Source organism: Argiope bruennichi, chromosome 3 (assembly GCF_947563725.1).
Source record: "Argiope bruennichi chromosome 3, qqArgBrue1.1, whole genome shotgun sequence".
Classification (NCBI taxonomy): Eukaryota; Metazoa; Arthropoda; class Arachnida; order Araneae; family Araneidae; genus Argiope; species Argiope bruennichi.
The window spans coordinates 23,752,547-23,779,354 of record NC_079153.1 but is presented as its reverse complement, the minus strand read 5'-3'; the positions used below and the strand labels follow the sequence as shown (position 1 = coordinate 23,779,354).

Sequence of the window (26,808 nt, the reverse complement as noted above, 5' to 3'; positions counted from 1 at the left end):
TATTTGATGAAGCAAGTTATTTCATTTTGTTTTATTACATCTAAGAAATTATTTTATTTTTCTAGAACACTTTGCTGCAATGTCAACTTTTATCCAGAATCACAAATTTACTTCTTTCTAGATTAATAATTTGTTTATCAAATATAAATTAGGAGAATCTTGAATAAATACAAGAATATTAATTTTAAGTATTAAATACTTATTTTGTTTATTATATCATGCCATTAAAATTAACGGTGTCTGGTTTTATCTGCAACCGTTATTGAATTCGGAAAGTAACTTTTCTAAACATTAGTTTGTTTATTTTTCGAAAGTTATTCAAATACTTATAAGCATGGAAGATGTTTGGGAAGATTTTGAATCTGGTGAAGGATTCAAACCAAATGCTGTAAAAATGCGATGTCTCGCGGCAGATTTTGAAGACCAGCGCTATGACGACGATGGCTACGAAACCGCTACATCTGTTGAACAAGTATGCTTGTAAAAGTCTCATTTACAAAATTTCCCTTTCGTTTGTGCATTGTCGCTTTCAGTAATTTTTTTTTCATTGTTGATTAAATAAAAAATTCTATTTCTGTAAGAATTATATTTTAAGCCAAAATTTTATGCCATAAAATGGAATTTTAAACTTTTGATCTAACAGACAGATGCCGGTTTTTAACAATGACGGGATTTTTTTTTAATTTTATAGTTTAATTAAAAATGAAAAGTTTTTCATATGAAAAGGATGTAATTGTATCCGTAAAAAGTATCATTAAATGTAAGAAATGGAAATATTCTATTAATCTATATTTCGATATTAGTCTGTTTTTCCTTCAATGTATGTGCTAAGTCAAATGATTGTTAATGGAAGCCCAAGAATTATTTTATTGAAACTGGTGAATATTTTGAAGAATAAAAGCTTCCCAAATCATGTTATTAGAAATGGCATGCAACATCTAAATAAATAGATATGTTAATATAAAAATAAAATATTTATGGATTTATTTAAATAAACATAATGAATGTTTAGTATTCCTAGAATTAATTCTTTTAGAAATAGTTGTCGTTAGTAGTCATTTTTGACTTGTGAAATTTTTAAACTAATATGAAAATTAAATTTAAGATAAAATATTTCTATTATGCATGGAATGCTATACTTTTAATATTGATCAATTCCTAAAGCCTTGGATTTTATAAAAACATTTCTATTTTTAAATGGATTAAACTGGTGAAAAAAAGTGAATGGTAAATTAATCAAAGCTTATATATAATTATTATCTTTGTTAATGTCTTAGAATATACAATATTCTACACATTTACTCATTTTTATTTTGTGCCAATGAATGTAAATTAAAAATTCTACTTGATAATAAGTGTCTCTGAAATTCTTGTCAATATTTTCAAGTATTTAGATGCAATCTTTTATCTAAATTTATTGTTAAATATAATGTCTGCCATTTTCTGTTCCTAATATTTAAATTTTTTTTTAGTGGGAAGTTGAAGATTCAGTAAAGAGATGTATTGAAGTTCTCAGGCATACATTAGATATGGATCCAATGTATGAAAAAAATTTTATGTTTTAAAAATTGATTTTATCATTTTTTTTATATGTATAATTCTTAGAAATATAATTATTATTGCACTGTGTAAAAAAAATCTTTTTTTTTTTTTTTTTTTTTTTTTTACTGTTCATAACAATCATTACTTTTCAATTAAATTTCATTCTTTTTTCTTTTAATGCAGAAACTGAATGTTTCTCATTCATCAATTAAACAAGCAATAAAATCGAAATTCATGTTTCAAAAGCTAATCTTAACTTTTCGTTTAAATTTAACTGTTATAATGTGTTTTTAGGATGAAATTCTACTAACTGAAAATCCAAGAAATTTTAGGCCCTGCATAAGTTCTCAGAAGATTCTAGTTAATTCAGATAATTTTTGAAGAATTCTCAGCTGCATTCTCTATAATAATATATATAATTCCTTTTAAATTTTTTACTTAAGCTAAAAACATTTATTGACTATTATTTTGTTTATCTGTTAAGAATACTTTTAATGAATTCAATTCGTTTGTGCCATTTATCAAATTAATAATATATTAAACACATACAGAAAATTAGTGCAAGAAGTCAACTGAAAACATTTTTGGTTTATATATATATATGTATGTAAAGAAAAACAAATAAAATTTACTAATTTCTAAATATTTTGTTAAATGAAATATATTAAAAATAGCTAAAATATTTTCAACTCCCTGAACCACTCTCAGTATTATTAATATTTTGAGAAAAAAGTATTAAGAATGCTATAAATACATCTCATTATCATTAAAATAGGAAATTGTGGATATCCTTTGAAAATTTTTCATAATTTGACATGAAATCATCCATTTACTGATTTATAGAATGGGTGATCTGGATCTCAACCCAGTCTTCTATTAATTTTTTCAACAATCATTCATCTTCAAAATGTGATATTAGTTGTAGATAATATCAATCAGTCATTAGTAATGTTTTTATAATCTAAATAACATAATAAGATTAATCAAAATATTTATAATTTTAATTTTTTTGAGTTATTTGTCTTCCTATTATAATCAAATTATAAATGAAATTTTTTGCTAATTCTGATGGAATCGTAATTATAGTAAAAGCAGCTTAGTACTGTGATAATATTCTGAATTTCTATCCATTCTAAAATATATACTAATCAATACTTCTTGAAAATTATTACAATATTTTGTAGTTGATTTTTCTTTGAAATTATAATAACAATTTTTTTCAAATTTTGTTTTATTTTTAAATTAGCCGCTATTTGGCGACAAGCCGGTTCGCCAATCTTAATGTTCGTTTAAATTTTAATAATTAAATAGTTTGAACCGGAGTTTAACCCCCTTTTTCGCCAAGTTGCGATAACGTGCCAAAGCTGGCAATCTTTATTATGCACTATAATTGAACATCTGCTCCTTTGCTTTTGAACATTTCGCAAGGCCGTTGTTGGCGATTTTTGAAAACTGCGCAAGCAGGGGGTTAAACTCCGGTCATACCATTAAATATTTTATGCAATTCCAACTTTAATAGATTCTTCAGCAAAATATTTTAAAGCTTCAAATTTTGATAGTCATTATAATTCACTCATAATATTATAAAGGCCTTCAGTCATAACGTGATATGTATTTTTCTAATTTGCTGTTACCCCTCGTAGAATTTATGCTTTAAATTAAAGTGTAAATGATTAATCTGCAATTAGTATAATAATATTTTTTATTGAAACAAAGCATTTTTTTTAATAATATGATTACTGATAATAGAGTCACTGAGCGTTTGAACTTTATGGGCACTAAAGAATATCTTTCTTAATTTATGTAATATCTCAAGAATTTGGCAACAAAATTTTCTCAGATTCATCATGAACAGATCGATTCATTAGCAATGTTTAATTTTAAATGCATCAAACACTAAGAAAATAAAATGAATCGTTTAAAATAATTGGTCGAAAACAGGTTTAAAAAAACTTCTTAAAAAACGATGTACTTAAAACTAATAGCATATACAAAAAAATATATAACTAATATAAATACAATTTAATTACAAAAGCATGCAACTAACCTAAAAATCATTTAAATCATTGAAAACAGCTTAAAAAAAACTATTTAAAAAACGATGTACTTAAAACTATAAGCATATACAAAAAATACATAACTAACATAAATACAATTTACTTACAAAAGCATGCAACTAACCTAAAAATAATTTAAATCGGTGGGGAAAATGGAAGATTTTTTTTTTGGCGGAAAAGTTGGCGGTGGGGAAAATGGAAGATTTTTTTGGCGGGAAAGTTAGTTTTTAATTAATAATTAAAATTCTAATTAAAATTTCAAAAAAAGGGACCCCAGGTGCACATTCCCGACATCTAAGGTATACATGTACCAAATTTGATAGCTGTATGTCAAATGACCTGGCCTGTAGAGCGCCAACACACACACACACACACATTGAGCTTTATTATAAGTATATAGATTTAATTAAACCTTGTCATTTACTCTAGCATATTTTGTCATATATCTATCAATAAAAAGTGGTCCTCACTTTTAACAACTTTATATATCTCCAAATTTTGGATGGGATAGTTATGTATTATTATGAGTTTCTTTCCTTTCAAATAGTTTTATTAAATAGAAAAATTTATTTATGACATATGTTATTATTTGTGAGCATAAGTGAAATTCAGAAAAACTGCTTGTTTATAAATGACTGCTTGTTATATAGATTAAAATTTAAAAATCCATATAATAATATTTTTTTTTTTCCATTAATTTTCATTTGCCACTTCAGGGCCCCTATTTTGCAAAAAGATGCTCATGTGCAGTTTTTAAAGAAAGGGCTCCATTACTTACCATCTTCTTTGGAGGTTAGTATAAATCTCTTTTTATACATATATTATTCTACATTTCTTGCCTTTATTCTGGTTTATTAAAATAAAGTTTATTCCCATTATTTCAAATTAGTAGCCTGTGGTAACTAATTGGTTTGTCTGTAATAGCGACTGAGCTTCAGTTTAATGGAATCTCTTATATATAATTTGATATTTATGGTTCTTTTAATGTTAGGTGATAAATTTCATTTGTAATAGATATTCAAGATATGTTGCTTAGGTGCCTTGAAATTATTTTATATATAGACCAATGGCATTAAATTACATGAAATAACTTTCTGCTTTATCTGAATACACTTGAAGACACTTCAAATATGGGATTAGAAGTTCCTGGAAAAATGATTGATTCCTTGGTGGATACAAAAATGGTGTACGGTGGCTATCCTTACAGATGATGGGACATTCTTTCTATGGAAGGTGTTGTACTGTGGCTGGTGATGACACTAGGTCTCAACCTTATTTCCCGCCAATGGTGTCATGGTAGAGTCAGTTATTCCAATTTCTTTTGTATGCCTTGGGTGGGTTGATGAGTCAGCTATGATGATCTGTATCATATGACTTTTAATTAAAAATATTTTCCTTTATTTCTGCAAAATAATTTCAACATTCAAATGGATTTATATATTTACATCCAATAGCATGTTAGCTAGATTAAAATGCAATGATAAAATTTTTTTAAAAAGCTATCATAACCTCATATAGCTTTTTGTATGTATTATTTAAAATATTTAATATCTTAAAGAGCTTTATTTACAAATTTCACTCTGCATTGTGGAAGAATAAACAAAACTGTGGAAAATCTTTATTCCTTTGCTTTAAATCTGCTGAAAGGAAAAATGTAATGAAATATTTATATAATCAATGTAATTACTTTTAATTTCATTGCAATTATGAAAGTATTGTTGTAAATTATGCTTGAAAACATTTTTTAAAAAGTGTTAAATTATGGAAGGAAAATTGAACAGCTAAATTGGTATCATTAAAAAAAAAAAATGCATTATAAAGTTTGTGTGATGTTTCAAAATTTTTTAGAAAAGGGGGAAAAAAAACAATTTTGCATAAATATCCCAAATTTTCTGGATTTTTACTTGATAAAATGGAAATTTTAACAAAAATATTTTTTAAAAAATTGCTCCAAGGTGCACATTTATACCCCACATGAAGTATAGTTGTGCCAAAATTGTTGAGTTAAACTGTATTGTTTGTAGAGCATTACATTTTGGTTATTAATAAATAAAAAAATAACAGAAAATTATTTACTATGAATGTTTGATGATTTTGCTTTGTGTCCAATACTTTGTTTCTAGATCACTAATACAAAATGATATAGAAATAAAGTATTTAACCTATCTGTCTCTCTCTATATATATTCATACTTTATTGTTCAGCGTTATTTGTTTAACCTTTTTATTTTTACATGGATCTTTCAATTGTATTTAAAAGAATTATTCTGTATTTGCATTTTGAAATTTTTAACTAAAAGAAACTTTTCAAATGCTGTATATTCGTAGAGAGGAATACTTTTTCTGATTTTAGGCTGATGTGACGATGGTAGAGACTCAGTCTTGTTATTGACTCTATGTGAAAAATTTAAGTTTATATTCTTGACTTCAATGCAGCATGCACAAATCACCTGACAAATAAGTGGAAAATTTGTCCAGATATTATCTAAATATGATTGAAAATTAAAATGCCATTTCTATATCTATTTGCCTTCAAAGTAGCTCCGTTTCTTCTTGACATTTGTGTTGCATGTATTTTTCAAATCACTTGGGGAATTAGTAAGGAACTTGCTCAAACATACTATTGTTGTTATCTGAATATGTTTGAAAATTAAAATTCTGTTTCTACTTGCCTTCAAATTTACTTCAAATAATAATGTTAATCAAATAAATTAGTTTTTTTTTTTTTTAGTGTAACTGCAGATTGTGTTGAATATTTGCTTATTATTTTTCTTTATTAGATAATTTTAGGGCTTTGTATTCATATTCAGCATTTGAAATTAATTTTAATAGATTTTTTTTTAATGTTTAGTTATTATAGAAATTTTTTGTCTTAACAGATCAATCACACTAGTTAACAAAATTTAATTAAAGCTTTGAAAACAAGATTATTTTCTTGGTTTTGAGTGTGGAATGATAAATTCTCCACCAAATTATTTTTGTCTTAATCATTAAATTTTTGTAATATCAATTATTGACTTTAAAAAACAAACAAGTAATATAAATTTTTTAAAATTCAATTCCTACTTAGGTTAACAAAGAAAAATTTTATTTTAGTTACTTTTTATTGAATAATTATCAGAAAAATTATTAAGTAACAAAAAATTATTGTTTTCGCAAGAATTGAACTCGCATTCTTTACCTTCACATAAAAAATACTGAAATCCTTGCATTTTACCGATTGAGCTACTTCCTGTTGATTTCAGTTTTCATTACAAAATGCTAAAACTCTATTTAAGGTATTAAAAATTAATTAAATTTAATTAATGAATTAATATTTGAAAAAACTGTATTAATATCAAGCGTCATCCACTACAAGTTTTAAAAAATGTATTTGAACTTGAGTGGATGAATAAAAAGTATTTTTTTAATGTCTGAAAATTTGAACAAGATATATATAGGGAGGAGATATATAACAAGATATATATAGGATATATATAAATATATATAGGGAGAGTGTGAACTAATAGTAGGAATTGAAAAATCTTTCATGACTTTTGCAATACTAAAATTTTCTTCATTGGTCATTATAATTAATAACATTTGAGAATCATTAATTATGATATTAAAATGCATATTATTTGTTGGTTAATTCTTTTCATATAATTATATTTAATGTGCAGGTATATCTACTCCTCATTTGTATTCTTCCTTGCTTTTCAGGTATTGGATTCTAGTCGTTCATGGCTCTGCTATTGGATATTACATTCTATTGAGATCTTGAATGAACCAATCCCTGAGGAAACAAAATCTCAGTAAATATACGTTTTCTTACGTCATGTACAGTTATACTCTATTTATACAAATGATTCTTTTAAATTTTTTGATAGACCAAGTTTCAAATAAATTACAGGTTTTTATTTCACTTCTATTAAACATATTTAAAAAATAATTTTATTAATTTTACACTATAAGTCTATTAAATCAATTCTAATTTTTTCAATAAAAATTCATTTTTAATTTTCTATAAAATACTGATTATTTTTTTAAGGATCTTATATTAGAAATATAGAAGAATTTGTTTTAATATAAATAATAATAGGCTTCATTTATCATAATTTAAACTGCAGACTTTGTAAAAACAATTAAGATTTTTACTTTACATTTGATTTCTTAAAAAAAAGAAAAGAAATTTTATTTAAAATTTCACTTTTTTTATTACGTTTTATAATTCTTACTTCCCTTGATTAATCCTTATATTTTAAAGAATTTTTATATCTTCCATTTGTAAGAGTTTTGAATGAAATAAATTCTGCCTTTTTTCTTGCTTGTATAAAATGATGGTAAAGGAGCTGAATTTTTATTTTTATTTATTTAAAGTTTCAAACTGCATTTTGCATGTTTTAAAAAAATGATAATAAGCTATTGTTTTGTTTAAATTTTTATCCCAGGTGCTTCACTGCTTCATGATTAAAATAATATTAACTTAATCATATGAAAATAGTTATAATCAGTTAAAAATAATATAAAAATATTTCCCTTGCTTTTTTATACTGTTTCAACTTCTGTTTCTAAATAAATCCTTAAAAAATTATTTTTATATAATACACATGAATTTTTAAATTAAAAATTGGTGCTGTTAAATTTATATAAAAGTTTAAATAGTAAGAAATTTCAGAAACTTAAGAAATTTCAGAAAAATAAATGAAATAATTGTGATTATTTGTAGTTATTGCTAACTCAGTTTTTTATATTACTTTTACCATCTTTTAATTTCTTGGAGATTATACAATTATAAAATATTATATGTATTCTTTTATTTTGATATTGTTATGCAATTTTTGATTATTATTCTTCATATTTATTAATCTTTTTGTTAATTATTAGTTTTTTTAAAATGTTAATAGAGCTCTTGTGGTAAATTAAGGGTTAAAATTTGATTATTGTTTTGGCAATGTATTTTGTTTTTTTATTTCATCTTTTATAATTTTGGACTTTGACATTTTTGTTGTTTTTAGAGTGTACACTTTTAGTTTGTACAGTATATCAATGTCTATTTTTCTAGATTAATTGTGAAGAGTAATGACTAAATTCTTCATATCATTTGATATATTTTATCATTAACTGCTCTCTTTACATGTAATATATGAAATGCCAAATTTTCAATTAACATTCTCCTCCTTATTTTGTAGAGTTATTGAATTTTTAAAATTATGCCAAGATGAGAATGGTGGATTTGCAGGTACTGTTTTGTAAATTTTTTATGTACTCAACTATTTTATTACTTTAAGTTTTTATATTGCAGCATTTTAATAGCTTTGAGTTTTTTGCAGGTGGCCCAGGCCAAGAACCTCACTTAGCACCAACTTACGCAGCTGTTAATGCTTTATGTATTCTAAAATGTAAGGCAGCTTATGATGTTATTGATAGGTGAGTATTATTTTATGTATTTTTTAATCAAAAATATGAAATTCATATATGCCTTACAAATATAGAATTAAAAATATTAAGAAAATTGCACTAAATTAGTTATGTGACTTCACTCATATTTCTCAGCTGTTATTATATAACTAAGTCAAAAATCATTAATAAAGTGAAATTCTTCAATTAAATTATTTTATTTTTGCCTCAAAATCTCTCTTCTAATAATTTTCATAATAATGGTTTTTTTTTTTTTTTTTTAATATTTATTTAGAAAATGGGCAAATATCAGAATAAATAGATTCAGAAAAGGGAACAATATTCATATATTCATAACTTATTATATATATTACTATTACAAAAGAGGTCTTTAATTCTTCTAGACATGTTTCTATTTATTCATTTTTGTTGATTTTTGATGTACTAGATTAGTACTAGACTCATTTAATGCAATATTAGCATTAAAATTTTTTTAATCATCAGTCATTCAAACCTTAAAAAAATATAAAACAAGAAAGAAATCGTTTTAATTAGTAATTGTTGCATTGTATAAAACAACAGTCATTATACTTACATTACTGCTTATTTTAAAGTAAAATATTTGAAAGATTAAATGTTTTATGTTTAGATTATTTTGTTTATTATTATTGATGTGATGAAAATTTGATGCAAGTTTTTAAAATAATTGTTAAAAAAATAGCTTTCTACAAACAGTACAAGATATATGATAGTCAATATACATTTCTTCTACTGGGAAACTATATGCTTTTGTCTTAAATATATGTGGAATTTCTTATAAAGTGGTTAATATAAAAATGAGATTTACTGAGAAAATGCAAGTTTTAACTTTAAGTAAAATTAAATTTTATATTAATTAATTTAATATTACTTTATGTTAAATCTATTTGTCCTTTTCAAAACATTTAACATAACTTTTCCTATTATGTGCCTTTTTAATTTCTCACATATTAGTTTTAGTTTATATGGTATAATTTTAAGTGTTTTTTTAAAAATTAATTGTAATTTTTTATTTTGGAGATTCAAGATTAGATTCAGCATATCTTTTGTATGTATTTTATTATTAATTTCTCTTTCTCTACATGTAATATATAAAATGCTGAATTTTCATTATTCTCGACAAACAGAAGCAATTGAGCAAATAACAGAGAAAAAGTATTATAAGCATAAAAAAAACTCAAACGAGATTTTTATGAATCCCCACATTTTAGACCTCTCTGGAAGGGCCACCTTTTTGAAATTATGTAAATCTTTCTGTCAATGTTATAACTAAAAAATACTTTGAACTAAAAAAGTTTGTAGGATCTGTATGCCAAAATGTCCAACTACAAGTGAACCCACTACTGTAAAACATAACGAAGTAGATAGATAAAATTTGGTACACATATTTGGCATCTGTAACTTACATCGATATGAAATTTGGATCCAAATTCATTATGGGCTTGACCATTTGTTTGTGCTTTTGCATGCATGTGGACATGATAATTCAAAAACATAAATAATTGAGTAAATGAATTTTGTGACAGATATTTTCATCAAAAGTGTAGATTCTTATTAAATTTTGATTTAGATCTCTAAAGAGTTGACTGTATACTAGTCTGTACTTTCACGTGTACATGAACACACCAACCCAAAAAATGCAATGGCTTAAATAAAATTTTAAAAAAATGTTATATGATCATGCATCTATAATTGTAATTCTATTTTGAATTTTGGTTTCCATTTGTCAGATGAAGATAGCGAAAATACATATTCAATTTTCGAATAACTGTTTATTAATTGTCATAAAAAGATTGCAATATAGATTAAAGTTAGATAATGCAAAAATGCTAGTTTTGCATCAAAGATCAATATTTTATAACGTTTGCTCGTCAGTGGCATGGAATGAATACACATGTACCAGTTTTCATTATTATGGATAAGGCATATAACTTTCATGTATAAAAATGAAAATCTGAATACTTGTGGTGTTTATGGCCTTGTCCAAAGTCCACGATGTTATGTGGGAGGTGGGAGATTAACTCCTTTACTACAACAAGTTTCAGGACAAACTACTCCTGCTGATTGCTGTGTATTTTGATTATTTCATGATCACTATTGCTATTTTTTCATTTGCTTTTTCTTGGCAAAGTTTTAAAGTCAACTTTTCAATTTTTTTATTCATTTTTTGTTATTATTTGTAATATTATTTATTATCTTATTGAAAAAACAACCCTAAAAAGTTTATATAAAAGAAATTATATAAAATAAGAATTCTTACTGTATTTTGTTTTTCTTTCATGCTTAATAATAACTTTTTTCCCCTTGCAGAGCAAAGCTTTTGAACTTTTTATTTAGATTAAAAAAGAGAGATGGTTCATTTCGAATGCACGAGGGTTCAGAAAGTGATATAAGGTTCGTATTTTACTTTCAGATATTAATGAAAATCATAGTTAGAAATTTATTTCTTTCATTATTGCAATAATTACAATTTAAAATGAAATTCTCTCTATGGTTTAAATGTAAAGAAGGAAAGTAAGACATTATTTAGTTACAAATTCACGATGATCTTTATTTCATCATCAGATTTCTATTGTTCCACAAATGATGTATACGATGGTTCACAGCATTTTAGTTTTATTTTGTGAAATACAAGAAATGAAGCTATTTAAAACTTTAAATATAATTATGCTTTTTTAGCTTTAAGTCTATCTTAGATAGGTTATCCCCCCATTAATACAATGTAATGATGTGCAAAAAAAAATATTTTTATGAATTTTGTAAATAATTTTTTATTAAATTTTTGTAAATCTGTTAATATAAGCTGGGGAATGAAAAATAACAAATTGAGAGTATTTTAATTAAAATAAAGCTTGAAGCTAAATAAATTGCCATGATTTAATATGGGTTATCGTGAAAGAGTTGACAATATTTGCATCAACTAATTTACAGGAAGAGTGTGTAAAGTCAGTGAACAAATTATTTTTGTTTGAGCAAATGATTAAGAGTCAGTGCTTAGAGAGATTCACCTTTACTTGGCTGTTAGCACAGTTTGCATATAATATTTTGAAAAATGGCTTCTGCCCTATTATTATGGAGTTTATATCTGGAATATCTTTTGTGTAATTATAAATTTTTATTCATTTAAAAAAGTAATGACAATTTCATTCACTCTACTTAAAATTTGCAACAATATTTAGATGATGTAATACAGCCATTAGTTAAGAAAATATTAATGACATTGAAATTCTTGTATTGTATTATAAATTTTTGTTTTGTATTGTAAAAATTATTTTGTGATATACTTTTATTTAAATTTCTTGATATAACACCCCCCCCCCCTTTACAGAGGAGTTTATTGTGCTTTGTCAGTTGCCATGATGACTAGCATTTGGTCTCAGGAATTAACAAAGAATACTGCACATTGGGTTTCAAGGTTTGTTTCATTTATTTGGTTTATGTTTTTATACTTTTTTATAAAATATTAATGATTATTTTGCAAAATAGTAATTAAAAAAAATAAGTAACATGCATTTTAGTCTTAAAAGGGATTGGAATTCAACTTAGTTTAATTGTGATTTAATTTGTGTTGAAATTACTTCTGAAAATTTTATTAGTTCATGTCAGTTATAGCTTTTTTTTTACAAGATTTTACCTTATGTTTAAATTTTTATATTATATCAGAAATAAAATGTAATAGCCTGCTATTTAAAAAAATCCTCTCCTGAAAAATTATGAATCATTTTGATTTTGTATAATTGTTTAAACTGCATCATATTACATCAGGCTGTGTTGCAAAGTTGCTTGAGGCACATGTATGTCTCTCTAATCAGAAATTTATAGTTGACAACTGAAAATTAATTTCAAAGGGATTAGTTGGTAAGATGAATAGCTGCAATACATCATTAATGCTATGATACTTCTAGCCTTTAGTATTTGTTAGGCATTTACCAAGCAACATTCTAGATAGTTTATCAATTTGATTTGAATTAAGTAGTCAAAAGAAAAATCTTATTATTATAAGAAACTGAAACTAAGAAATATAAAACATAATAATATAAACATAGAATTTGAAATATTGGCAGATATATACATAAGCTCTGTATGTCTTTTGAATTATAATTATACTTCAAATCCATTCTTGACTTGCGAATAATTCATGGATATAAATTTAACAGAATTATATGTGCAGTCATGCTACAAATTACAAATTCTAGAATAAGAAAGATATTATTGTATTGAGGAAACATATTGTGCTATATTTGAATTTTAAATTTAAAAAAATCTTATCCTGAATAATGTGTTGAAGTAAAATTTATGGCATATTTATTGATTTATAACCAGATATGAAGTCTTTTTTGATAATAAATTCTTGTTCATTTAATCAGGATTAAACTGTTCAGCATATTTAATGTGTGAAAAAAGTGTATTTAATAAATTGTAATCTTTAAAATCTCATCATTATTTTGTACTTATTGCTAAAAACTAATTGAACAAAATCATTTATTAATGTAGATCACTTGTTAAATGTTTTATGAGACTGAAAATTTTTTTCTTGATCTGTTTATTTCAAAGAAAGACAAAATTTTGATTGATATATTTGTCAGTAATTATTATTTTATGGAACTTTTTTTTTTAAATTAACCAAATAAATTATATTAATCTTTGGTTTCTAGTTAAATTTTTTTTCTTTTATTTAAAAAAAATATGTTTAAGCATACTGTAGAATCTAAGTATTAAAATGATAGTTTTCACTCGTGCATTTTTATGAGATAATGATAAAGGATTTCAATATACTTTTCTTTGCAGATGTCAGACGTATGAAGGTGGATTTGGAGGTGTTCCAGACATGGAAGCACATGGAGGTTACACATTTTGTGGTCTTGCTTCCCTAGTTCTTTTAAAGGAGGGAAAACTTATTAATGTTCATAAGCTTTTAGTAAGTATAATGTCATCTTTTTTTTCAGAAAATTGGTTTAATTTCTTAAAAAAAAAGGCAAAGTGAAGTAGTAAATTTGGAATATTTTTCTTTATTAAAACCTGTCATACAAGATGTTTATATGATTTTAACATGACAGATTAGACCTCAATTCTTTGCATGCATTTACACAGCTTGATTTCAAAGCTGTTCTTGACAATTCAATAACTTAACATTATATATTATTATTATATTTATACCATATAGATAAACTGAAATATTTTTCAAGAAACATCTGTTATGTAATTCAAGTTATGTGAAGAAATTTTAAGAAATAGTGCAAATAATTCATTCATAAGATAATATTTTTAATTTAAAAATTATGCCTAATCTATGAAGGAAGGTAGAATATCTTCTTCACATTTTCCTTCACCAACAATTAAATTAGCATCAAATAATTTAAAGGATTAACAATTAATCTATCATTTGTGATTAATTCTGAAATCATATATAATAACAGTACATATAATGAAACAGTAATATCTTGAAAGTGAAATCGGGAGAATACTTCCAAGGTGTACTCTCTTGAGATCTCCCGGACGAATTAAATCTTCTTAAAAATTGGAAATTATGCATGCCTAAACTTTTGGATTGTATAAAATAAATAATGTATCATTATAATGATTACAAATGAATCAAGACTATGATAAAACAATGCATAAATGCAAACAACATATGAATGAGAAATGTATAAACAGTGTTTTACTGTGAGTGCAAAATTAGATCTTGATTTATACAAATCTGATTTACACTCTTTTCATTTGTGTCGCCTGATGAGCTTTAAGGAATTACTATACTTGAATCTCCAGTGTATGACATATATGTCCATCAAACTTATCTATTTGAAAGAGTCAACTGAAAAATGTTTGATTTAATGATATATTATTATTTTATTGGAAACTGTATATTATAAAATTAATAAAAAAATATTCCAGATGTTTTAAATTCTATATTTATTACATTTCTTAATTAAAAAATATACATATTCATGCTTTATTTTAGATTTGTGCTAAACCAAAGAATTATTTTTTGAAAGAACTAAATAAAAATTGATTACTATTTTTTACCAAATTTTTTAATTAATCTTAATTCTTATTTTTCTGTTTGTATATACTAGGTGAACTCTCATATACAAATTTCTATTATCAAAAATCTCCATACATTAAACTTGTTAGGAGACTTTCAGGCTTTTAAATGTTAAACAGAAATTTTCATTTAATTATACATATTGATTTTTAATTCCAGCCAATGTGTGATATTTTGCAAACTTGATGTAAGAATATAATTTCAAATGCATTTTGAGGTTTTGTTTTTTTTCCCTCGATTTTAACATTAATTTTAAAAATGTGCCAATTGCTGGAATTTGCACAGTTTTATTAATTTGAAAGGGGGAAATTAGCATTATTTTTGATTTACAAGTGTCAGCAATAATTTTTAAAAATGATTGGTTCAAATTAGTGGTAAGTTGTCTAATGTTGATCCTTAATTTCTTCTTGTCAATTATTGTTAAAATTATCTTAAATTTCTGGAAGATTGGCAGTGGAAAAATATCATTGCTGTACTGGAAATAAGATTTTTATGTACGATAGAATTGAAAGTAATGTGATGATTTTCATTTTCAAGCGTTGGCTAGTCAACAGGCAAATGAGATATGAAGGTGGCTTTCAAGGTCGCACCAATAAATTGGTTGATAGCTGTTATTCTTTCTGGCAGGGAGGTTCTTTTCCTCTTGTACATAGACTGCTGAACAAAACAGGTAAGTCCTAAGATCTCACATTTTAAAAGATTTTTAAAAAGTTGTTCAACAAATTACTTTATGTATTATAATTCAGTAGGATTTGCACAAACTTTTAAAGTGTTTTATTAAAACTCAAGGTTCATTTAAAATTTTTAAAATAGAACTGTTCACAATTAATGAGTATTATTTTAGTGTAAATGCTTAAATACAGTACATTCCCAAGTATCTGGCCTAATATGGCGGAAGGGCAGATCAGATTAACAAAAAAGTCAGATATGAATTCATTTCTTTGCCCACCAATACCAGAAGACAAAACTTTTATACCAAAACTTACTGTTATAATATGTATTTTCTCATTTCTTATTGATTACTAAGCCCTCAATTTATTTCAAGCCACATAGATTGTGAACATGGCTGCGGCCCGATGAATCATAAAAATTGTTGCTGGTAACATGTTGATTTAAAATAAAAGACTCTGTACTGATAATTTATAAGTGTTTATACACTACACTGCATGTTTCAAGAATTTATTAGAGAAAAAATAAATTACAGAATTCACATTTTAGGATAATTTCGGTATTGCTTGACTTAAATGCAAGAAATATAAGCAAAACATTAACATACATCACAGGCCTAACTCTTACGAAAATTGATTCAAACTGTTATTATTTTTCACTGGTACATGATACACAGATACAAAAAGGTAACCCTAAGATAAGAGTCGAAACAGTTTTTAGTTTTTGAAAAGCTAGTCTGATAGTCGTGAACTGGATACTCGAGAGTGTACTGTAATTCATAATGATACATGGACAGTTTCAAAATCTTTCACAATACAAAAGCTATGCTGTTTACTACTCCTTATTATCCTTAATTCTTGTATTAAATTTATGCCTACTGTCTTGAGACTATTGCACCAATTTATTTTACTTTAGCCAATGTTGTATACTTAAAATTGGACTGCCTGATACACATTAAGTCCATACAACTGGAACATACAACTAGCATGCAAAAACAGTCTGTTATGAATGATCACTTGTGTATAAAATTACTTTGAACTCTTTCAAAACATCCTGTCTCTAAAAACAGATTAATTTTTAGATAAATAAAAGTTTTTATTGTGAAAATTTTTATTTTTGAATCTACAGTTTCTCGAGAATTTTAGGTTTCAAACTAGTTTAATATTAAAATTATAGCTTGACACAATATTTCAATTTGTGAGTAAATGATGCATGTTTGGATAAACCTTATAAAAAGTTGATTTATATATTTTAAGCTGTAAGATGTGAAATGCCTTAGTTGGCATAATTCACTGTTTTTAACATAAAAGAGGAGCTGTTAATTTTGTTTACAGTTTAACTGATAAGTTGTTATATAACGAGGAAAAGCTTTTCATGTTCAGTGACATAACTAAAAAATTTAAGACAATGTAATTTTTCTCTTACCTTTAATTAATATCTTTTAAATTTAATAATAAATTTAATTTTTCAATTTACAAGAAATTTTATTTTTTAATTTAACTTTGTTAAATTTTTGTTGCCATGGATTATTTCTTGCATATTTTTAGTATTATTAGAAAATGACAAATAACATAAAATCTGTATAAAGAATCATTGTATTCAAGATCTGCAAATACTACATTTGTCACAGAGGAAGTAATAGTTTCTTCTAATGTAATATACCTAAAAGTATGCTCATGTTAAAATTATATAGAAATTAAATATATATTCATGTTTATGCAAGGATAATTTGGCAATTATATATTAACAGCGTGCCATTGACGGACATAGTCAAATTTTAATTACAACAGAAGGTATAGGCACTTGGTCTTTGGTGATTAATTGGTAGTATGTAATTAATGCATAAGTACCAGTAATTTTTTTTACTTTGCTTTCTTATATTAAATTCCATATTTATAAAACTAATATTTAAGTTCTTTTTCCTTCATTTGAATTTGTAGAAGAATATTTTGTCCTGGACATATTTTATTCCTTGGATTATTTAGAGAAAGGAGGATTTACAAAAATTTGACATATTTTAAAGAATTTGAACTACATCTTTAAATCAACTTGGTACATATTATGATATCTCTGGATCAAAAGATTTTTTTTATTACCATAAGGAATTTTTTATCACTAACAGATGATATTTAAATGGCAAATTTATAATTAAATAGAAGTTATTAAATTATTGTTGTTATAATTAATACAGTTATTAAATTGTATTTTAATATTTGTGCATAGCTTTACTTTCATTCTTACTTTTTCTGTATTTATATATCAACTAGTATAGTTGTATGGAGAAGAGAAGGAGGAGGAAAAAAACATTCTGTATGTTTTGTGCAATGATGCTTTTCATTCATTCTGACAAATATTTTTTATTACCTTTAAGATGTTATTATTTGTTTGAAATGGTGTTTCAGAAAACAATTGACAAGCTTTGAGTTTGTGGTAGCATGATAGATTATTAAATCCATTTCTATTGTATTGATATTTTAAATAAACTGTTATTTTAAAATGAATATGACAATTCAGCTGAAGATAAGTATTTCGGTACTAAATTCTGTTTGGATTTTTTTTTATTCATTTTAGATCCTGAGAATATGGATATGTCTTGCTGGTTATTTAATCAAAAAGCATTGCAGGAGTATCTACTTATCAGCTGTCAAGCTCCTCATGGAGGACTTATTGACAAACCTGGAAAGTAAGTGGATTTCATTTTTCAAACTATTATAATTCTAAAAGTATTTATAAACTTTTTTTTTTGCAAATAAAGAAATATCATTCAGAAATTTTGGCTTTCCTGTATTTGAAATGTAATTAAGTTTTGTAAATGAGTTAAATTTCAAATTGGTGAGTGTTCATTAAATGTAGCAGTCAATGACTGATAAGAAGTATTCTTACTTTATTTTATTTTTTAAATTTTATTGAAATTTATGGCAAAATTTTTTTATAATTTTTATTTTTTTAGAAAAATTACTTTTATAAAATTATTTCAATTAAAACTCTAATTCTTAATTTATATCAGTATATTATAATTAAGTAATATTATTTTGCACATAATGAAATGCAGGTAACATTTGGATTCTTTTGTCCAGTTATTTAATTCCCATGCCTGTAATCCTAAAAATAAATGCGTACTGCAAACATAAACAGTATATACTCCTATTAGAATTTACTTCTTGGAAGTATTATCTATGGAAAAAAAAAGTTTATTTATTTACATTAAAAAAACTGGTAAAAACATGAGGAAACCATTTCTATTTGAATTAGTCCTGCATAAATTAGATTTTTGAAGTAAAAAAAAAATTATGGATAATTTAGTGGCTTTATTGGTAATTTTTGGCTAGAGCATAGGTTTTATCACTAGGTTATCTGAACTTCTTTCTTCTTTATCATATTGATCTTTCAGATTTCACATCAGTCTGCAGAGAAAACTATTTCTTTTTACTAGATCATCATAAATAATGAGGTAGCAACAAAAATGTACAGAAATAAGTAATATCACAAATTATGTATGAAACTACATATCTTTTGTCAAAAAATTTTTAAGAGGAAAACACTTCTTGTTTCTCTGTTAAATTCGCCTTGGATTTTGCTTAATATAAAAGGTTAATGTTCATTTTAAAATCTATTAATTATGATTTTTGTTTCTAGGACCAGAGACTACTACCATACTTGCTATGCGTTAAGTGGCTTATCTGTAGCCCAACATTTTCATAATGGAATAAAAGGATATGAGACTGTTATAGGACATTATAATAATGAGCTTGTAAGTTACTTTTTGTTTATTTTTTAATACATTATTATTTCCAAATAAGAATTTTAAGGAATTTTGAAAATGTAAATGCTACATCACAATTTTAATATTGTTGGCCTTTTATGTTGTTGGTTATTTTAATTTCAAACTTTTAATTCTCAGAAATAAAAGATATAAACTGCATTTCTTGGTATATTATGGATCTGTGTTCTGGAAAAAAGTTTTACTCCAAATTTTTTTAAACAAATGCATGAATATTTTTGTTGTTTAATTGAATTCAGTGTATATTTAATTACAATTCAATGATTATGTAATTAAATTCATTACATATATTTTAGATAAGAAATATTTTTCAGTTAGGACACTCCACTTTGAATGTATGGATTCAGTGTAGTCTTAGACACTGTACAGAATCTGGAATTGTAGCAAATGAAATTTTTCAACTTTGTGTAGTCTTAATTAAAAAAAAAATAATAATGGTAATTTCTGGTTTTAAACAAATTCTTATCATCAAAGTTTTAACTAAAGAATCAAATGCATGGAAACCGAACATGATGAATAAGTCAACCATCTAACTCTCCGACCCGCCCGAAGGCACACGGATTTAAACCATAAAACTGAATGACCGGACTGCCGCAACAGCAACATTGGCGGGAACTGTGGTTGAGTCCTAAGGGCCGCCACCGGCCACGGTACAACCCTCCCCGAAGGAAGTACGTCCCGTCATCAATGGGAGGAGCCAGATCCCCCACCTATTAGTGTACCCACCAGGGTGGCGAGATCCAACCACCATGCCGGAAGCATTTCATCCTCATTTCGAAGTGCCCCCCGGGGGGCAAGAACATGATGAATAAAGAAAACTCCCATGGAGCCATTTAGGAAATTGATTTTGATTCTTCCCTTTTGATAATCAAACTTAAAATTCCATTTGTGAAACAAACACAAAAATATGATTAAGATTTATTTATTTAAAAGAATTATTTATTTAAAACTGTTTACAAAAAAAATAAAAATTTAGTTTCTATATGTATAAAAATAGATAGAACAAATAATTTTTTACTGGAAAAAAAATTCAAATCAATATATTTTGCCAAAATTTTATTGAACCTAACTTACTAAATAAATGTTTACTTTTGAATAAATTTTTTTTAGTAATTTCTTTACATAGTTAGAGTATAATTTCAAAATATTCAAGAAATGTGTCATTTTATTATTATATGTTTTTTTATATTATTGATATGAATTTCTATGAAATAAAATTGCATATTTTTTTATCATTACTGCATAGAAACCCATACATCTTAAAATTTCTTGAAAACTCCTTGAATTTTATTTTGCTGTCTTTGGGGCTTTGGAAAAGTATTTGATTTTTCATTGGGTTCTAAGAAAATCCTTGAAAAATAATTCAAGCAAACTTCAATCAGCAATCAGTTTTTCAGTTTGCGGACTGAAAGAATAAATTCTGTTCTAAAAGTGTTCTATGATTTCAGATGGCATTATGATTTTCAGATAAAAAGAAGAAGATTAAGTTTGAAATTAACATTTTTTCTCAATCATTAAGTTTAAGCACATTTTCTGATGACTATTATGTTCTGGAATATTACTGTTCAACATTTTTCAAAACCTAGTTGCCACTAGGTTAATTTTTTTTATGATAATCCTTTATTTATTTATTTTGTCTTCAAATTTGGACTTATAGACATGCTTTAAACAGAAAACTCAATAACTTAAACTAGTAAAATAGCTGAAATGTATTTTTGTCACATTTCACACTTTTCAAAACAATTTGACTGTATTATGGGCTTTGCTTTGAGATTTCCACCAACAGAAAAGGAATGTTGAATATGGAAGAGTTGTCAATCTCCATTTTTTCCACCCCTCCCCTGTATAGTATGAGGGAAAGGAGATAGGGCAAGCTAGATTGTCAGACAAGGAAGGAATTTTCAACAAGACCAGCAGTTGGAGATAATATTATTATACTTTAGATTCAGAGTTGAAATGATCTTTTAAGTGTGAGGAGCATTATTTTTTTTGTGTAGCTCTTGAAAGGATGCATTTATATTTGGCAATGTTCTGTTTAGAATCTGGACGATCTTAATGTCTTTAGTCTAATTCTTGATGAATATTCGTTCAATTTTTGATACAAGGCAGATGAATTTACTTTTTTACTTTTTCTGTTTCGGAATGGGAGAAAAAAAAAAAACAAAAAAACATGACAGTTGAACCTTGATATATGGCTTCACTTTTAATGATTCATACCACAGCCAAAGACATTTTATGAGATTTTTGTAATCTAATGCAAAAATCGGATTTGAGAAATTTTTTATCTTTCTCAATGGACAGTCCATCAGTAAATTAGAAATTTTTTACTTATTGAATGATGAAATTCAAAAGTAGTGTGCATGAGATGAAATTCAAAGTTGTAGTCTTCATGATATTTTGAACCTCTTTTTATCTAATATGTATTATATATTCAAAAGTTCATCCTTAAGAAGAGAAGATTATACTTCAAATGTTTAGAAAATGGAAAACTTCCTAAGAATTTTTGGAGAACCAGATGTCTGGAGAAAGTAGCTACTATTGAACGAGCAATTAAAATGAATAAATTTTATATTATATATCAAAAAGGACATTTTATAACAATTTTTAATCTAAATGCAACAAGGATTTTACATCCAGACAAACATTTTTCTTATTTTAAACCAGAATTATCCTATCATTTGTTACATTCTTCTATATAGACTACCCACTTGTACTATGTTTAGCTCGGGATATGAAAAGATGGTCACAGGCTGTTTGAAAATTTTCACTTCATGAAAATTGTTATTCTTGAAGGTCTAGAAACTTTAAATAGCATTTCTTTCATTTTTCAATTTAGGATTTGTACACCATTATGAGAAAAGTTAATACTGGAATCTTTGATGGAACAATGTTAAAAAAGCTTATTGTTAAGTACTTTGCTACGAATGCACCAAGTTGGCGAGCTCCCAACTATATATACTTTGGAATGGATGCTATACCATTGGTATCTGGGTAACTCCATGCTTCTTCTCATAGTACAATAAACCGCTTTTTATAGAAGCATTATATTCAACATTTTTAGCTACACCATAATTTTTATTTTATCTTCATCAACATTTTAAGGGCCATCACCGACCTCTACACTTATTAATCAGTAAGAAAAAGGGGGAGGGGCATCAACAGATTTGAATCATGAATTTCGAAATTATCATGTACTTCATTTATAAAATTTCAAATAATTTTCTTCTCAACTATATACTCACCAGAAATATGAGAGTTCAGATCTGAGAAGAATAGCTAAATAAGCCATGCCATAACATGATGAAAGCCATTCTTTCTGTTCTTGTGAATTATAAATGTCTCTGAGAAAAAGAATGTGATTCTATTAATAGATTTGAACAACCTTTTGAATGGTATGGCTTGCACTTCAGTAGAATTTGACAAGTTTGAAGTCTCCAAAAATTGAATGAACAAGTTTTCATCAAATTATAGAGAAAAAAAAAAAAATGAAAAGTCTTATCAGAAGTTGTAGGAAATAATTAAGATTTGGATGATAAAACTCTGTGGCTAGGGCATAGTTGAAAGGAAATTTCTCTTAAATAAATACATTGAGGTTAAAAACTGAAGGAAAAAATATATGTTGAAATATTCTGGTTTTCAACTGAAATGTAGAAAATAAAGTAGAATAGAAAAGTTTCAAATTGCAAAAGTACTCAAATATAAAGAAAATTGTCCACTCTGAATATCTTGGAAAAATGAGCAAGCAAAGATTACAATTTCAAAATAGTGAAAGGCATAAGAAAAGAAATTCGTTGTAGATATTTAAAATAATAAATATGAAAATTGAAGAGACGATTTTTAAACTGCAGGAATTTGTAAGTAAACTAATTGCAAAAGCAGAAAATAATTGCCAAATAAATTATTTGAATGAATATGTTCAAACTATTATTATCAGATAAGCTCAGTTATTCAACAGTTTGCTTTTATGACTCCTGAGTTTACTTGGTGATCTTGAGATTATGTTAGGATAACAAGTTAATTTAATGATATTCAGATTATGCTAAGATCACCCAACTCCCTTATGCATAAATTGCTGGTGAAAGTTTCCATTTTTTGATGATTTGTTGAAAGGGCCACAAAAATAAGCAAGCATTTTTATGTTTGCAAATTACACCTTAAAAATTAATAATTATAACTTTTTTTTTAGAAAACAATCTTCAGTTAAGAATTTAAACATTTTTTTTTTCCAGATACCAACTCATCCTATTTACAATATTTGTGTACCCACTGCTATACAAGCTATTCAGTATTTCCAACAATTAACTTATCCTGTTATGCCTGATGAGTGCGAAATATCAGATTCTGGTGATGAAATGGAATTATAATTTTGTAAAGAATTGTTATTTTCTCCAACCCAATTTCTCTGATCTCTTTGTTTATGAATAGTTTTTGTTACAAAACGAATCTACCAAGCTCAATTTCCTTCCCATATAGATTGAGAAATCAAAATGTGTGAAGGATATTTATATTTCTTTTTTAATTCTATACCTACTGTGTACATATATATACATGTTAAAAGTGTAAATAATTTTATATTGCTGCCATTTGTTTTAGAATTTTTACATATATATTTTTTAATTTTGTTTCCCCAATTTTTTTTTCAATTAAATTATTCTTTTACTATTATTTTTTTCAATTTATTTAAATGAAATTTTTGGTGCAAAAATCGATATTGGATTTGAAGAAAATTCATTGTCCTTTATCATTCTTTTTTATTTATTTGTTGTTTTGAAAAAAGTAGTTATAAAATAGCATTTTATATTCCTTACAAGTTTTACATTACTAGAGAAAATCCTACACTATATGCCTCCATTGCATTCCCCCTCCCCTCTGAATTAAATCATAATTTGACAAAGGTTTTCTCTAATTGATTTACAATGTTCTTTTTAAATAATTTTAATGAAGACAAATTTTAAAAAAACTTAAATAATAGTACTGCCAATAATTAATTTTTCTTTGTATTATTAATAAATTTTCATGTCTTCTTAAATTGCACTAAAAAAATTTCTTTAGAGATTTATTGAAAGAAAAATTTATTTTTAAATTATTATTAAAGCTTAATTTATTATTTATTCATTTGAATTTCATTTTTGCACTAATTTGGTAGCTAAGTATATCTCATGTTATAATGAAATAAAATCAATAATTTTGAGTTAATTTGTAATATTTAATCTTAAACTGAGATCCTCTTATGCCAACCAACAATGGTATTAGTAAACCGAAGGTTATGATTACACACTCTGTAATATTTTTTTGAATTATTCACTGAGTTGCTAGCTTTGTAACTTGTGAATATAGTAATGTAGAAAGATGTTATCCCATTTTTTTCTATTTTCTATATATCAGATGAATTAGTTTTGTCCTTTTTTAAAAAATTTTTAAGAAACCAATGTTTTATTTAATTTCTAATAAATTTTTGTTTTTTAAAAATTTTCCAACCTTTATTTTTTTTGTTTTTTAAAAATTTTCCAACCTTTATGTTTTTTGTTTTTTAAAACTTTTGAATATACCTTCAAATGAATTTTAACATGTTTTTATTGCTTCGAAACAACTGAAATTCAATGGTAGATTTCTGGTAAGGCTGGGGGATGGGGGGTGCTCCAAATATGTTGATTAAAAAAACATTTTCTAATTTCCATTTAAAAACTTTGTAAAAAATACAAAAATTCTATTAATTATAAAGTATTGGGAAAATATTAACTCTTTATACAATATAATTAAACACGCTTTTATATGTTATATTCCATTCACTTACGTATTAGAATATTTATAAGCATCAAGTGTCTGCTTCAATAATATTTTTAAAAAATGAATCAAATACATTTTTGCAAAATTTATAACATAAAAATGATTAATCTAAAATAAATCATTAACATTGTAAAAATTTGTTGAAATGAGAAAATAAATCTCCCAGTTAATTAAGAAAACGGCCTCATAATGTACAAACCTAGTGTCACAGATTAACTAAATGCATTACTACTGGCATCAAAACATTAAATATTATGCTGTTTGATGTAAAAAAAAGTCTTTCAATTAGCATGCAATGAGAATATTTGTGATTTAGTTAAGTAAATCAGTTTTTCGACATTTTTATGATTAAATCTTGCCTACATCAATACATTTCTTTTGCTATCTCATATATTTTTATAGAAACCTAATGATTATTACATTGTCTTGCTTATCTCATTCAATTTATAACTTGTATTAAATTGTCTAAGCAATGAAGTATAGTGCCTTAAAAGTTAAGCTTTCTATGAAATACATTTATATAACACTGAATTTAAAATACATAATTCTCCTCTTTAATAATTTTTAATTTGTTTGAAGAATAATGGAATAATGTTTTGTTTGTTGAGATATGTACTCATTATATGTGTTTTATATAATAATAATTTTAATAATACATTTTATGTATATTTAATGCATGATATAAATTATTAATTTTATGAATATATTAAATTATTCTTGCCATTTATCTTCCATTTAATTCTTGGGGGAAAAAGAATTTTTTTTAAAAATTATAATAGTTAAATATATTTTTTGTGTTACATATAAATTGATTTTGGAAATAAGAATTAAAAAATACCGTAATTCAATAATATTGATATTCCATTGGTAAATGCCATTTTAAAAAGTTTAAACTTGTTTCATGTGTAATTATTAGAAAATTTATCTCATTAAAGATTTTTTAATCAATCTTTCCCCTTAATAATAATTTAAAAATATAATTACTTCAATATAGCTTATAGTACAAAGGTATCAAACATATATGCTAGCATAAGCCAAATAAACAAAAATTTTAATATATGTGAACGAAATAATAAATAAGTCTAAAAAATAATCTATAAATATATAAAATAAATCTAGAAATGCTGTGTTATATAAAGAATTATGGTAAATTTTATATTTTCTTTTTGATACTTCGAATCTCATCTCTACTTCCATCTTTCCCATTTTGAGGTATATCTAATCTTCCATGACAAATTTCAAAACTGTTCTAAAGTAAATATAAAATCTGGATCTGACAGAAGAATTATTTCCTTTCATAAAAAATATTTTTAAAAAAAATTGCTCTGATAAATATTTCTATGCAGGAAAATAATTCCATATGCTAATTTTTGAATATTTTCAGACAGTTAATAATCATGTACAATTTGAAATTCGAAAAAGGAAGCTATAAAGTTTCAAGTATAATTTCGTATCATATGGTTTTTATTGAATCCTAATGATATCCATTGTGAATTTTATGTTTGATGCCTT

General features: G+C 25.3%; 1 protein-coding gene across 1 annotated transcript; it reads left to right on the top strand.

Moving 5' to 3' along the window:
* Positions 1–285: 285 nt before the first annotated feature.
* LOC129963209 (protein farnesyltransferase subunit beta-like) lies at positions 286–25,811 on the top strand. The gene is made up of 13 exons (XM_056077395.1): positions 286–472; positions 1,473–1,540; positions 4,316–4,391; positions 7,301–7,392; positions 8,770–8,819; positions 8,911–9,007; positions 11,327–11,410; positions 12,345–12,431; positions 13,805–13,934; positions 15,597–15,729; positions 18,300–18,411; positions 19,365–19,479; positions 23,739–25,811. The coding sequence occupies exons 1-13, from the start codon at positions 335–337 to the stop codon at positions 23,871–23,873; spliced, it is 1,317 nt and encodes a 438-aa protein (XP_055933370.1). The 5' UTR covers positions 286–334; the 3' UTR covers positions 23,874–25,811.
* The last annotated feature ends 997 nt before the right edge of the window (positions 25,812–26,808 follow it).